Genomic DNA, 14,987 nt, shown 5'->3' on the forward strand with positions numbered 1-14,987 from the left:
GACAAAGGAGAAGTCATTGGTTCAGTGGTTTCAAAGGGTACCTTCAAAAGGTACCTACTACATTAGCCTTTTATTTACTCATTTAGCATATACTTGCCGACTGCCTTCTGTGTGCTAGGCACTGTTTGGGGTACCAAGAACAGAGCTGTGCAAACGGCAAAGTCCCTGCCCTCAGGACCTTGGCCATGAGCTCAGAGCTCGTCTGTTTGCCTACTCTTGTTCTCCTAACTCTTTCCTTTCGCTTTGGTTTCTTTTCCATCTAATAGGTGTTTATTGAACTCCCACTGTCTGCTGACACCGTGCCTGTTTATATGGGGGTGTTGTAAGCATACACTCTCATTCTGTATGGTGGTATTTGCAAAATGCATTAACTCAGAATTTGTCTCATGAGTCTGAATTTGAAACCTTAGTCATAATGTGCTTTGCTATATATGGTATAGTGTTTGCTTAGGTAATACATTTTGGATAAATTCGTGTTGTTTTCAAATATTAATGTTTTTCTCCAACACAGGCTTGGGTTAAGTAAGATGAGGCCACTGAGGCAGAAGAAAGTTATCTGAGTCTTTTGGGGGGTTGGTGGGTAAAACTATAAACTGTTTCTACCTAGAAAAAATATCCCCAGCTCTGGCCCTGTTGTGGTACAGAAGGATGAGGTAACGAGGGATATTATTATCAACTGCCATCACTACTCGTGTCAGTAATTTTTTTCATCCCAATATTTGTTATCCAACATTTAAATTGTTGCTTGGAAAAATTCTATTGTTTTTATTCTTATTTCTATCAGTGATGCTTTTTTGGCCCAGTCTTCTCCAAACCCCAGTTACCTAACGTTTCTTCCCTTTTCTGGCCCACATTCAATCCTCCTCTTCTCCTGCCAAAAAAAAAAAAAAAGTCTTTCAGAGTTTCCTTTGAGATGTTTCTCATTTCTGTGCTTTTCCCATCCTGCCTTCAACTCGTACTTCTTATCATCTTGCTTCTAGACTGTAGAATTAACTTCCTACCTGGTCTCCTCACCCTCACATTCTCCCCACCCCCGCACCACCTGCACCCCATGGCCGGATGCTGCTCTCCTGCGTAGAACCTTCTGTGCCTCCCGTGACCTTCAGGAGGAGGCTCCAGCTTCTCTGCTTGGCATTGGAGTCATCCACAGTCCGGCCCCAGGCTATATTTTTGTGAGCTTCTCAGGTTGGACCTTCCGTGGGGTTTAATTGGCCCCAGATACAATTTTGTCTACGTGGGCCTCTGCTGAAGCTCTGCTTGCCCCGAGCCACAGCGTCCTGGCCTCGTCTGCTCTGTGCTCACCCACCCCACACCGGCAGGCTCTTGTATCTGCCCTCAAAGCCGTCCCCGCCGCCTCCCAGGCACAAAGAGGCTGGTGGCCTCTGGCCTCTTTAGCACCTTAGAGCCCGTTCATAGTCACTTGCTCGTAAGCACAACACCCTGGTTACACCTTCATGCCTTAAACTAGCCAAGCCTTTTGAGGCCCCAGCAGCATCCTACAAGGGATCCTCAACTTTGGCCCGTGAGTATCACTTGACATCATCTAAAAACAATATGACCACAGCCAGAAACTGTGGGGGTAAGGCTGAGGCCCAGGGAGAGCTCCTTGGTGCTCCTACTGTGTAAGGTGGGGACTTGAGAGCCACTAAGTGAACACAGGCCAGGCAACCAACTATCTGACCCACGCTCGTGTGTGTAGCTGGGGCCATCTGTGCATGTCACTGCTTCTCTGCCCGGAGGATTCAAAGGGTCCCTTTTATAAGGCTTGAGTTAACAGGACTGATTACGCCAGCAAATGGGAGTGCCCATACTGTGCCAGGCGCTGTTTTGGTGCTGAGGTCACTGCAGTGAACACAGCCTGTCCCTGCTGTCCTGGACCTGTCCAGACCATCCGTGAATAATATCGGGTAACGGGGATGAGTGCTGTGGAGTGAGTGGGCAGAGAGGAAAGAAGCACTTTTATATAAATAATCTCTATCCGTCTTACATCAGCAAATGCTCTAGCACCTGGCCTTCCCTGGTGGAAGTCGGGGAGCCCCAGCTGGTGAGCCAGCCAGTCTTGAAGAGGGGACTCTTGCTCTCTGCTGCCCCTTGTTGATAAGGAGAGGGCTCAGCAGTGTCCTGTGGAGCTAGAGGGACCCCAGAGAGTGGGAGGCCAGAGGCAAGGAGGTGGGGGATGAGGCTGGCAATGAGGAACAGCCAGGGCCCTGTGGGCACATGCTAGAAACAAAGAGGAAAACTGCAGTGTGCCTGGCCTGTGACCAGGGGCCCACTCATGAGCTCTGGAGCCTGCACCCGCCAGGTGACCCCCGACTTGGGCAAGGGGAGAGGCCTTAACCCACTTCAGACTTAACCCTTCCTTAGTGTCAGCTCTCCATAGCCAACTTTACATCTTGCTTGCCCCCCTCTTACGATAGGCTTGCCATCCTTACACTCACTTTAAAAGGACGATTTAGCCAAAACTTTCTTTTTCAAGATGTTTCTCTAGAACAATGAACAGTGTTCTTCATAGCTGGGAAGTGGAGGTTTACTCAGATGTCAGATTTAAAAATGCTATGCAACGTCTCTTTCTTTGACAGGTGGAAAACGGGGCAGTAATTAGAGCGCATGTATATTGAAGGAAAACAAGATAAGGCTTCATCTGTAGGGCATTTGTTTTGCTGGGATCCTTTTGGACGCCTCTCATGAAGGACAATTCTCAAGCGGGCTGGCCCCTTCTGATGAGGGAGACTGCCTGGGAAGGGGTGTGTGTGTGTGTGTGTGTGTGTGTGTGTGTGTGTAGTGGGCGGTTTCAGCAGTGGCATACCCATCTCCACGCTGACATGCCCTCACGTGAAGGTTGTCGGGGGTGGGAGTGGCTCACCCCAGGCCTGACTATAGGACTGACATCAAATCTTCAGGAGACTGGCTGGCTTGTAGCGTAACCACAGAAACAGTAACTTAAGCAATGAAATGAAAGCTCACGCCACGGTCCCTAAGCTGGGGCTGGTGCACTCAGGTTGCCAGAGACATCTGGGGAGAAAAGCAGCGGGTCCCTTCAGGATGACCAAGGGAGCACGGCCTTCACCTGGGGTCGGGGCTTCCCCCGTTTAGAGCGCAGAGGTGCTGGGACTGCATGCAGGCACATCCCCGTCATTGCTGTGGTCTCTCTGTTCCTGAGCACAAAGACTCCCCGAAAACTCAGTTCCAGAGCTAAACCCCCGAGACTAGAGGGGGAGTTCTGCCAGGTGTGTGGGGGTCCAGCTGGCCTTTGTCCCCTGCCACTCCCTGCGTCCCCACTGTTTCCTGCAGCCCGGCATGCAGCCTGTGCAGCAGCTTACCCAGTCGAGTCCTCTGGGGCGGCAGCCGGGGAGCAGGGGGCCCCTCGGGGCGGGGCGCTGGGGGCGGGGCGGGGCGCTGGGGGCGGGGTAGGGGTGGTGGGCGTGGGGCGCTGGGGCGGGGCGCTGGGGGCGGGGCGGGGCGCTGGGGGCGGGGTAGGGGTGGTGGGCGTGGGCGTGGGGCGGGGCGGCGGCTGCAGCGCGGCGTCTCCAGGGGGAGCCACGGTACATAGGCGGCGCCCGCCGCGCCGAGAGCATCCTCTCCGCTCCTCTCCGCGCCGCCCGCCCGCACCGCGCCGCCGCCTCCTGCCTGGTGCCTGACTTCTTTGTGTCCTGTCTCTGCCCGGTGCCTCGTCCCCGCAGGACCCGTTCGCTCTTCCTCGGGCTACAAGAAGGCGGAGGATGAGATGTCCCGGGCCACGTCTGTTGGAGACCAGCTGGAGGCACCAGCCCGCACCATTTACCTCAACCAACCGCATCTCAACAAATTCCGCGACAACCACATCAGGTAGGGGAGGCGGCCGAGAGGGGAGCCGCGGACTTGCAGCCGGGCAGGGGTGTCACGCCTGGGAGGGGCTCGTCTTCTCCCGTTAGCTTTGCCGTGCACCTGGCCAGCCCCCACCCCATGGCTTCCTCCAGCGCCTGCCCTCCCTCTCTCCCCTCCCCTCTCTCCCCTCCCCTCTCTCCCCTCCCCTCTCTCCCCTCCCCTCTCTCCCCTCCCCTCTCTCCCCTCCCCTCTCTCCCCTCCCCTTTCCTTCCTCCCCTCCCCTCTCTCACCTCTCTCCCCTCCTCTCCCCTCTCTCCCCTCCCCTCTCCTTCCTCCCCTCCCCTCTCTCACCTCTCTCCCCTCCCCTCTCCTTCCTCCCCTCCCCTCCCCTCTCTCTCCTCTCCTCCCTTCTCTCACCTCTCTCCCCTCCCCTCCTCTCCCCTCCTCTCCCCTCTCTCACCTCCCCTCTCCTCCCTTCTCTCTTCTCCCCCTTCCCCTCCCTCTCCTCCCCCTCCCCAGGCCCTCTGGTCTGTACCCCACTTCCAATGGGGTCATGTTGATACAGCCCTCACCTTCCTCTCCTTTGCGTTTATTCTGTGCTCAGCCTGTCTGTGAGCCCCGAGGAAGTTTCTATTCTAAAGTCACCGACGGAAATGAAGTCTCTTCTCTTTTCATCCCTGGGTGCCCTTCCAAAAACCCGCCCGCTCCACCCATGTTTGAAGCCAGCTGACAGCTCTCCTTAGCCATTTGCAGACCATGCTGTGGGGAAGTGCTTTGTAAGAGAATCCCACAAGTCACAAGGACTCACATTCAGTTCTAAATGGTCCATAGCGTTTGTGAAGAGGTCTTCATTTGCTGGGAAACTTTGCCCAGAGTTAGCAGAAAGATGGACGGAAGCTGGCATTTAAATGTCTACGTTTTGCAGGCAGCTGTGTCAAACGCCCTGGCTAGACTAGCTTAATGAATCTCCATAACCTCTTGAAGCAGGCATTATTACCTCCAGATCAGGAAACTGAAATATAAAGATGCCAGGAAACATACCTGTGGTCATATAGCTCCTTAAAGGCAAGAGCTGGAAGCTGAACCTGGCCCATCTGACTACTGAGCTTGAATTCTTTCTGCTGTGCAAAAGCAAGTCCTTTAGCATGGGTGTCAGTACATTTTCAAATTTCATTTAACTTCCAGGCTTAGACAACTTTATATCTGGGAGTGGCTTCAGAGGATGTAGTTCCATGAGCTGCTCAGAATACCATGCTCAAGTACAGAGAAGTTCAGTGATTGATCAGGCTACACATAGATTATTGACAAACCTGGATTTCAATCCTTGCTCTTTTTTGAAAGTTCTGGCCCAAACCTTGTTTTATAGGTTTAAGTATTCCGTTACTGATTAACACTTGTACAGGCTGTTTAGCCTGATATCTTTATTTAGAAAGGGGTCTGGCTGTTGGAGATTATTGTAGCTTGATAGGATTTGGAGTAAAATAATGGTGCATATTATATGGAGGTAATACCTTCATTTATTAAGGGAATATTAGATTATGCTGGCTTCATTTTGTGTTTTAAGAATGACCACCGAGCATATTTTATACTTAAAAGTGTAGCTTAGAAGACTAGCTGAGTCCCCATCCCAGGTTTAAGGCAGAGAGCATCAGCCACAATGAATTATCACTCCACAAATTAGGCTCTAATAAAATAGACAGATGACAAGTGTTGGCAAGGATGTAGAGAAATTGGAATCCTCATATGTTGCTGATGGGGATGAAAAATGATGCAGCTGCTTTGGAAAACAGTTTGGTAGTTCTTCAAAAAGTGTAGGTTACTGTATGACCCAGCAACGCCACTCCTAGGTATATATAATAATCATCATCATCATCATAATGAACCATGTGTCCACTCAAACACTTGTACACAAATGTTCATGGCAGCATTATTCATAATAGCCAAAAAGTAGAAATAACCCAGATGTCCATTAACTGATGAATGAATAAATAAAATGTGCTAAATCCACACAATGGAATATAATTTGGCCATAAAAAAGAATGATATACTGGTACATGCTATGATGTGGGTGAACCTTGAAAACATTATGCTAAGTGGAAGAAGCCGGTGACAAAAGGCCTCATTCCATTTATAGGAAGTATCCAGAAGAGGCAAATCTATAGAGACATACGGTAGATTAGTGGTTCCCAGGGCTGCGGATGGGGTTGAAGACTGCACAATGCTGTGAATATACTTGAAACCATTGGGAATACTGAACTGCTAACATAGTTCCATTTCCTCACGCTTTTTTGTATGCGTTTCTATTAAATTACTTCTACAAAGATAAAGATTATTTAAAAAAGATATATTGTATAAGGATAGGAGAATTAAGGAGTTACTTTTCTTTATCAACTTTAGTATATTTTCAAGTAGTATTGTTGCTTTGTTCCTATTAATTTCTTTAATTTTGTTATCCATCTGTCCATGCTTTAAGACTGGGAGAATAAAGTACAGGCCTCTGTTTTTGTGTAAATTCTCTAGTTTCTATGGAAGGTGAAGATTTTTAAGAGCTTTGGAAGTGGAGCCTCACTACCTGTTCTGTAATTGAGGCTGAAAGCTGACTTTTGAGACTGATTTTATTATTCGTCAGAGGGATTCCAAGTGACTACCTGTTGTACAGTTTCATCTGTACTTTTTTGTAGGGGAGGAGGAATCAGTGTGGGAATGTAGTAGATTGGCTAGGAATAAAGTAGGCAGATTATCAACTGTTCTATTTAAAGCCTTGTATAAGTATATAGTTGAATTAGTTGAAATATATTAAATATTAAAATTCATACAATTTCTGGGTTCATGGCTTATACTGTGAGCATATGTTTCCAAATGTACTGGACAGGGTCTAAGAAATTAAAACGTGGTCCTTGGTATTCTATAAAATGGCCTTTGAGTATTTGATTCACCTTGACTGTGTGTTTAAATAGGAATTACTAATGGTTATCAGTGACTTGTAGTTCATTAAGAAATTGATTGCAAAACTTCTCAGCATTATAGTTTAAGAATTTTACAAAACATTGAGCCATGTTATTTTAGCACTTTAATGTTGCTGAAGTCAAGTCTTACAGAATACTGATTTTTAAAAAATAAGACTTTTTACCTTGGCCGTGAAAGTTTGCTAAAAGTGGATAAAGATATTCAAAGAAATATTTTCATAAGAGGATGAGGGATTTATTTGTTTATTTTTTCATATGATTTTTCTTGAGAAAGGTTAATGGTTTTTCTTAGAGGCCGGGGGCATGGATAAGGGCGTTATCTCTGTGTGCTTCTACATTGAGCTTTTTGAAAAGAAGGAACCACCTGGAGCAGATGAGGCTCATGCTACCCTGCAGAAGCAGGGATGTCTGAGTTATTTGGATGTTTGCTCCTTGGGAGGCCTGTCCACCCTGGAGCAGAGTTCTCGCACTTACTTTCCCCGACCCCAGGCTCTTTCTGTCTTGGAACCTTGCGACTGTGACTGTGGCAGTCGCTCTGTGCTTGCCTTTGTGGACACCTGGCATTTTGACTTCAGGACGGAATCGGAGTTTGGTGCTAAGGGAGGGAGGTTGCTGGGCATCATAGGAGGTTGGTGAGGGCCACACGGAGAGCAGAAGTGAGACGTGCACCACCGGGCTCCACTGTGGCCTTGGCACCCCCAGGGGAATGCAGGACATGAGAGAGAGCTCCATATTCTGGGCAATTCCTTGAATTTATGGGAGGGACTGTGCCACACATGTGGATGTCCCTCCACACCTTGGTCTTGTTCTCGACACCAAAGGTAACACCAGTGTTCGATCTGAAGCCTGCTTTATTATGTTTTCCATGATTGGAGCTAATGAATTTGGATTATCATAATTATGGAGAATTATGAAGTAGTCTTTTTAGTCTTATAGGCGTTGATTCTCTAGGTTCTTAACTATGGGGACAATAACTTTCTTTACCCTCTAAACAAGAACAGTAATTAATGGGATTCGATGTTCATGTACGTATGTAGGAGAGTGTACGTGTCTACCGAACAAGATTTGATTTTTCTGGAATGTACAACCATAAATGTTTTAAATATTTAAGGGCATAATTCAGCCATTTAAAGCCTACAGTTCAGTGGTTTTTAGTATATTCGCAGGGTTGTGCGACCATCACCACAGTTTTAGAACATTTTCATCATCTCCAGAAGAAACTCCCTACCCTTTAGCTGTCACCCCCCAACCCCTTCTTCCCCCCAGCCCTCAATAACCGCTAATCTACTTTATATCTCTATAGATTTCCCTCTGCTGGACATTTCATATGAATGCCGTCATACCCTTTTAAGTGTTTTAAGTTAAATATCAAATGCTTACAAAAAGCTATTTAGAGGAGTCTGGTGATGAGTCTTTAATTGTGCATCTAAATTTTCAAAAATATTTAAAGTCAAAAATTTTTTCCCCCAGAAGATATCTTGAAATAATTTACTAATCAAAGGAATGAGCAATATGTACGTCATCACTCTGAGGCATGTGTAACCTTTCTATGTGATTATCAGTGTGCCTTTCGAAGCAGTGGATTTCAAAGCTGTAAGGCAGTTTCTTTGAGTGTTTGAAATGAGGTCTTCAAAGCAAGTTAGGAGTGTTTACAGATACTCAGATTTGAATGACTCATTCATTTCAGGTGGGCGTTTTCGCTAGCGAAGTCCTCATTAAATTGATAACTTGAGCTTTGTGAAGTTATCTCATTTCTTTAGGTTAGTTTGTCTTAAAGGACAATTACTTCGTATAAACATTTTGTTGACTTCATCAAGGAAAGTTTAAAATAGAATATTACCTTTACAGAAAAGGGACTTGGGCCTGGGTGCCAGGTTTGTAGAGGATCTTTGTTTCATAATATGGCGGGATCCTAATGTCTGAGAGGCTATTTTTGTCTTAAGGAATGGAGAGAAAAAAAATAATCTTCAGCAACCATTTGTTGGTGAATAGTGGAGGTAGATGACACATGTGGTACTAGAGCCAATGTCACCGAGTACTGTGATGATGAAAAATTCTCCGAATGTTTTAAAGCTGCAGAATTTAGGCAGGCTCTGGTCTTAATAGTGTAAGCTGCTTATAATTTAACAAAGAAACCATAGCAAGATCCTAGTGAGAATCATAACTTTCTTTTGATTCCTGTAGAGATCATTGTCTTAAAAATCAAGGTTTAATATATCTCAGATTTGAGATATATTTCTTATCAAGAGTAATTGCTGGTATCGAAAGCATTCTAGCTACTGCTCACCTTAAAACAGCCTCCAGATTTTGGTTCTGTGTACACGCTGCTTTTTGTTTAGAGGCAGATTAGACTGGGTTAATCTCCAAAGCAGGCACTGTGTTTTCTGAACACGAATGTCACAACACATCGTGAATCTTTAATTTTATACATACCAGCAGCAATTGATGCCATACGAGAGTCTTGCAATTAGAACTGTTATCAGGTTGACAGCCCTGGACAAGGCTTTTGAGGAATCCTGCAGAGGAAAATATTGAAATTGCAGGAGCTTTGGCACTGTGCATTTCAGGTAACCATGGGACGTGTGAGCTTTCTTGAAGTGTATTTTTAGAAACAGAAAAGCATGTCAGCCTTGGGCCAGCTTTGTATTTGGCATTTCTATGGAAACAACAAATGTCTAGGAGGACAGACTTTCGGAGTGATTTCTTTATCAAGTTGACCCTTGTGTGGGTGAATTTGACCAAAGAAACAACTGTGTCATTCCCATTTTTAAAAATAGACAAAGACATTTGGTTTGAGAATTTTGGTCAGTAATTCATTTCTCCCCTCCCTGCCTCCAAAATTCTCTTGATTCTTGTTTTCTGCTGTGACTTTGGGAGCATTTCTGATTCTTTGATAAAAAGAATTAAGCATCAGGATTTGTGAGACAAGTTAAAATTTAATCACAATTGGGAGAAACTAAGGAGACGGTGACAACTAAATGCCGTGTGGGTTCCTGTATCGGATTACAGAACAGAAAAGCTGGTACACCTTGAATAAATTCTGCAGTTGGATTAGCAGTGCTACAGTGTCATTCTCTTAGTTTCGATCATCGGGCTGTGGTGATGTAAGATGTCAATAACATTGTGGGGAAAATGGTATATGGCAACTCTGCTATTTTTTGCAACTGGTCTGTAAGTATACAATTTGTTCAAAATGCAAAAAATCTTAAAATTAAGCAGAAGTATCTGGGAGAGTAGAAACTAGATGATAAACTCTTTCTGTCTTTCTGTTGGATACTTTGGTACATGTTTGGAAACAGACATGACTTTGAGGGGATCATGGTCGAAGGAAAAAAGGACTAGTATCTTTCCGTGTGTGTTGTGCCGAGTACATGAGGGGACACTTGCTCCCTGGGTGTCAAAGAATGTCCCCTACACTCACTCGAAAGTTTGCCTATTGTCTGAGCTAGTAGTATAGAAGCTGAAAGAGCAGGTGGCAAAATGGACTGCAGAAAATCCTGTTCCTGCCCAGAGTTGGGCCAGGGGAGCTTCTGAGTTCTTACCTAGAAAGTAGCATCCAGGTGTTTGTTCCACTGCTTGTGCCCCAGCCACTGGATGGGCAGCAAACGCTTGCTCAGAAATGCTCATCAGCAACCCTTTAAAGAGGGATAATGCTTAGCGAGAACAAAGGGAGAGGTCTGACCATTGTGGGGCTGCAGGGATGTTTTACAAAGAAATTTCCCGAAATTCACGAGCTTGGGTGTGATCATTCAAATGCTGACCCATTGTTTTCTCTCAAATGAAAACCAGCTCTTCAAAACTTACAAGTTTTAACTACCTTTTCTAGCTTATGTTAGGTGAAGTTAGAAATGATTTGGAGTAGAGTTTGGGATGCTGTGGGTCATTCAGTATTTGTGACAAATACCATCACTCTAAGGCAGGCATCCTCAAACCACGGCCCGCGGGCCACATGAGGGTGTTTTTGCCCGTTTGTTTTTTTTACTTCAAAATAAGATATGTGTAGTGTGCATAGGAATTTGTTCATAGTTTTTTTTAAACTATAGTCCGGCCCTCCAACGGTCTGAGGGACAGTGAACTGGCCCCCTGTTTAAACAGTTTGAGGACCCCTGCTCTAAGGGCTCCTGGGGAGTGTGGCATGTTTCGGCCCTCAGGCCTGCCCGAGAAGAAACGCCCCTGGAGGGTGGAGTTAGCTTTCTGCCAGGAAGTTCTTGATCTGTATCAGTGATCTCCAGAGTCTTTGGGTCACATGCCCCATCAGTAAAACTTTGTAGCGTGAACCTTTAGTATGCATGTTTAAACATCTGTAGACATGGGCTGTCATCATTAGCTTTTATCTCAAGACCCAGGATGTATTTACCAAGACTCTCAGTTAAGAATCATGGATATAAGTACATATTGTTGACTATCTTCTTGATTACTTTGAAAAATTTTAGCTGGCTTATCAGATTTGATTGAATTATCCTAATATTTCACCTAGTAAAACAGTTTTGAAGAGCTTTTAAGAATGGAAGCGTCGATTCTGCCGTTTTTTAATTTGTTCATAATTGTGTGGTTAGTAAATGCCATTTTCAACCTGTGGCTTTATTGCGTGATTCTTAAGCTACTTGTTCTTTTTGGGAGGGTTAGTTTAGTGGAAATTAAAGTCATTCATGACTCCACCCAGCTGGGACACACAAAGTGAAATGTGTAATATTATAATAAGCAGAGAGACGGACAGGGAAGGGCTCCACCGCTACCGCTGTGCCAGTCAGCTCAGGCTGCCGTAGCAAAATGCCATAGACTGGGTGGCTTAGGCAGAAATTTATTTTCTCACAGTTCTAGAGATTGGAAGTCCAAGATCAGGGTGTTGGCAACTGGTGAGGTCTCTGCTCCTGGCTTGCACATGGCAGCCTTCTTGCTGTATCCTCCCAGGGTAAGGGGAGTGGGAGAGAAAGAAAGAGAGAGAGAACCTGCAAGCATGAGCAGGGGACAGGAGACGGAGGGTGAGCTCTCTTGCTAATAAGGGCACTGATCCCATGACGAGGGCCCCACCCCCCATGACTTCATCAATCCCAATTATCATCTGAAGGCTCCAAATACCATCGCACTGGGGGCTAGGCCTTCAACGTATGAACTGGGCGGTGGGCACAGTTCACTCCATGTCATTAAGGAGCTTCCCCTCCAGCCACACTACATAGGATCATGTCAGGACACCAATGCCAGTCCATTCAATAAATGTTACACTAAAGCTTAATTTTTTGGAGGTACATATACACATAAGCTCTGATAACTTCTTCCCAAACCCCGCTTTGGAGCCACTTGCTTTGGATTCCTGTTGAGCTGGGCTCCTCTTCTTTCTTGGAGGAAGCCTACCTGATCGGACCCAGTCTGGCTTTTCCTTTAGGCCTCAGCAGCACCGAGACTGATCGTATTAATAGTAAGGAGACTTAGGTGCAGATGTAATCCTACATGTGTATTGCATACAAGGCAGGCATTGCAGTCCCCCTCCACCAGGGAGAATTGGGGGTGGTGGTCAGTGCAGCGCTGCAGGGCTAGGGAAGCAGGACGGGCAAAGCCCCTGGCAGGTGACCAAGGAGGTGGGCCGAGGGAAGAGTCGGAGGCAGCCTGAAAGCTCAGGTGGGTTCAGTGGGGCGAGCATGCCAGGCGCGGCGCACAGCACGCGAGGAGGAATAGCTGGGTGTGTGCCTTTCCAGAAAAGCTTGCAAGACGTAGGGGTGGCGGAGGATGGGCTGTGAGAGGCCACGCCACTGCAGACGGGTCAGCCGTAGTGGGAAAAGCTTTTGCAGGGGCGAGTGACAAAGCGACAAAGTGATGGCATTTGGGTTTGATGTGCACAGCCCCGGGTTTTGCTTCCAGAAGCACACTAGCTCCTCCGGTCACTGCCCCAGAGAGGCGCGAGGTCGTAGCGTTGCAGGAGAGTCACTAGGGGTGCTTAGAGGTGGGGCTGGAAGTGCACGGGGAAATAGACAAGGATGATTCCCAGGGTTCCAGTTTCAGCGACAGGGAAGCTATTGATGCCATTTCTCGTGTGCCTGAGTTTTGTTTTGAGCTATTTCGAGCGGTGGGTTGGGGCAAGGTGACAGGCCTCAGAATAGCAGAAAACCCCTTTTCTCCTCAGGACGAGACCGCCCAGGGTGACCTCCGTTGGCTGTAGGGGCACAGCTGTGTGGTCTCCTTCCTCCCGCAAGGTGGAGGCAGGGTTGGCTTTACTGGGGAGACACCCCAACTTTTGACAGATGGTTCCCTGCCTCTAGAGACCTGTTTGATTTCAAAATAAGTAAATAAGAAGTGGAATAATGCCATACCTGGTTAGCGTGGTGAGAATTGGGGGAGAACGTGTTTGCAGCCCAAGGCTGTGCCGAGTCAGAGCTCGCACAGTGGTTGCTCGTTGACGCTCGTTATCACACGTGTTGCTCTTTTTTGCCACTCATGTTGCCTATTGTCCAATTCTTTGGCAACGGGAGCCATCAGTTGAAAAGCTGTAACAGGGGAAAAGGAAAGTGGACTCGAGTACTACTCTGCCCAAGGAACACGGGTTGCCTGTGAAGACATATGCAGGGTAAAAGAATCACAAGGTAAATTTGGAGTGTTAGGGCCTTTTGTATGTGTATTTTTTCTAGACTGCAGCTGTTACAAGCAAGCAGGCTGCATTGCGATCATAAGGCAGACTAAGATGTGTTTGAGTGTGTGTGAACGGATCATTATTAAATCAAGAAATTGCCTTCTCCTTTTGCTGTAGTGGAAGAGCAAAGTTGCATATAAATTCACATTAAATCCACTGACACCTCCTCCTGCAACCAGAGACCATGATCTTTACCATAGAATGGGTGAAACCTTATACTTGGTCCAAATGTGTAACTAGAATTTTATTGAGTTGTGAATATAAAATCTTTATCTTCCCCCCCTTCCACCTTTTTATTCCTTCCTTGGGTTGAACCGTTAGCTTTTTGGCCATTTGAGCTCTGCTTTGAATATCCCTAAGGAGCTTGGCACTGTGCATAACATTTAATCTGAATGCTTAATTGTAGATTCAATTATGTAAAGGAATAATCTTTAAATTATCGAATCAAAAATATTATGCTTTTCTTTTTATTCCAGTGAAGGGCGGAAGTTTTGAGAGCATTACTGTCTAGCATGTGAAACGTGTTGCCAAGCTCTGACAGTTTAAAAATAGAGCTCGTTATTTTAAAACAGTAAGGCTATTTGCTGAGTAGTATTGTAATTACTTCCCTAGTATTCCAGCTTTGTTAAAACTGTCTCATATTCATTTTTAATGTTACTGTTACAAATTGGAGCTCATTAATCATTCTAGTGTCGAGGTACCAGAGGAAATTAACATAATTTCGTATAATGACGGTGCTGTGGTGAGGCAGACATGTGAACGTCCCTTGGTGTCACTGTTTTGCCTGTCTGCTGTCTGCGGTTTCATCACCACACCTATTTCAATAAGTTTTGTTCACTCTATAAGCTTAGGCATTGTAGGAGAAGAAGTAATTTTTCTTTTTTTAACAGGGTCTTGCTCTGTCACTCAGGCTGGAGTGCAGTGGTGCGATCACAGCTCACTGCAGCCTCAAACTCCTGGGCTCAAGCGACCCTCCCACCGCAGCCTCTCGGGTAGCTGGGACTACAGGTGTGCACCACCACACCTGGCTAACTTTTTTGGCTTTTTGTAGAGATGAGATCTCTACAGAGATCTCATTTGCCCAGGCTGGTCTCAAATTCCTAGCCTCCCAGAGTGCTGGGATTACAGGTGTGAGCCACCATACCTGGTCAGTGTAATTTTAAGTACGGGAGGGAGTGTGCATGCACCACATTTGTTCTCTATAGAGAGGTCTTGACGTGGATTAGCCACGTTTGTAGGCTAAACGTTTATAAGCTAAATACTGTGAAGTCAGACAACTCCAAAGTGAAAAATAACAATGGGGGATTCCTACTGATAACTTTACCACCCTCCTTCCACGGTTTTGTGTAACTGTATACACATACAGGCGCGTGCCACAACTCACTTAATGCTTATAATTCACCGGGCCCACATACAAACACCTGACGTGCCAGTTAGGCCGGGAGACCATTCTAGTCCACGGCTGGCTAGAGCTGAAAGTTTCTCCTCTACATTGAGGCTTCCTGTGACTCCCAGACATTGGTCCTAGATTGTGACCTACACATAAGATGCAGAAGATGGCCCAGAAGCAACAGCAAACGTTTGTAGCCCCTTTG

The 14,987-nt window shown here is 46.2% G+C and overlaps 1 protein-coding gene across 2 annotated transcripts in view; it reads left to right on the forward strand.

Moving 5' to 3' along the window:
- Window positions 1-14,987, forward strand: part of LOC105878807 (phospholipid-transporting ATPase IB) — a 504,404-nt gene that overhangs the window by 77,159 nt on the left and 412,258 nt on the right. For both annotated transcript variants that reach the window (XR_012922496.1, XM_076009551.1), the window contains exon 2: window positions 3,681-3,825. Coding sequence is in view for 1 of the 2 variants with exons in the window: in XM_076009551.1 (XP_075865666.1) it covers window positions 3,681-3,825 (145 nt within the window). In the remaining variant the exon portion in view is untranslated. The remainder of the gene's footprint in view (window positions 1-3,680; window positions 3,826-14,987) is intronic.

This window comes from Microcebus murinus, chromosome 13 (assembly GCF_040939455.1).
Source record: "Microcebus murinus isolate Inina chromosome 13, M.murinus_Inina_mat1.0, whole genome shotgun sequence".
In the NCBI taxonomy this organism is placed as follows: Eukaryota; Metazoa; Chordata; class Mammalia; order Primates; family Cheirogaleidae; genus Microcebus; species Microcebus murinus.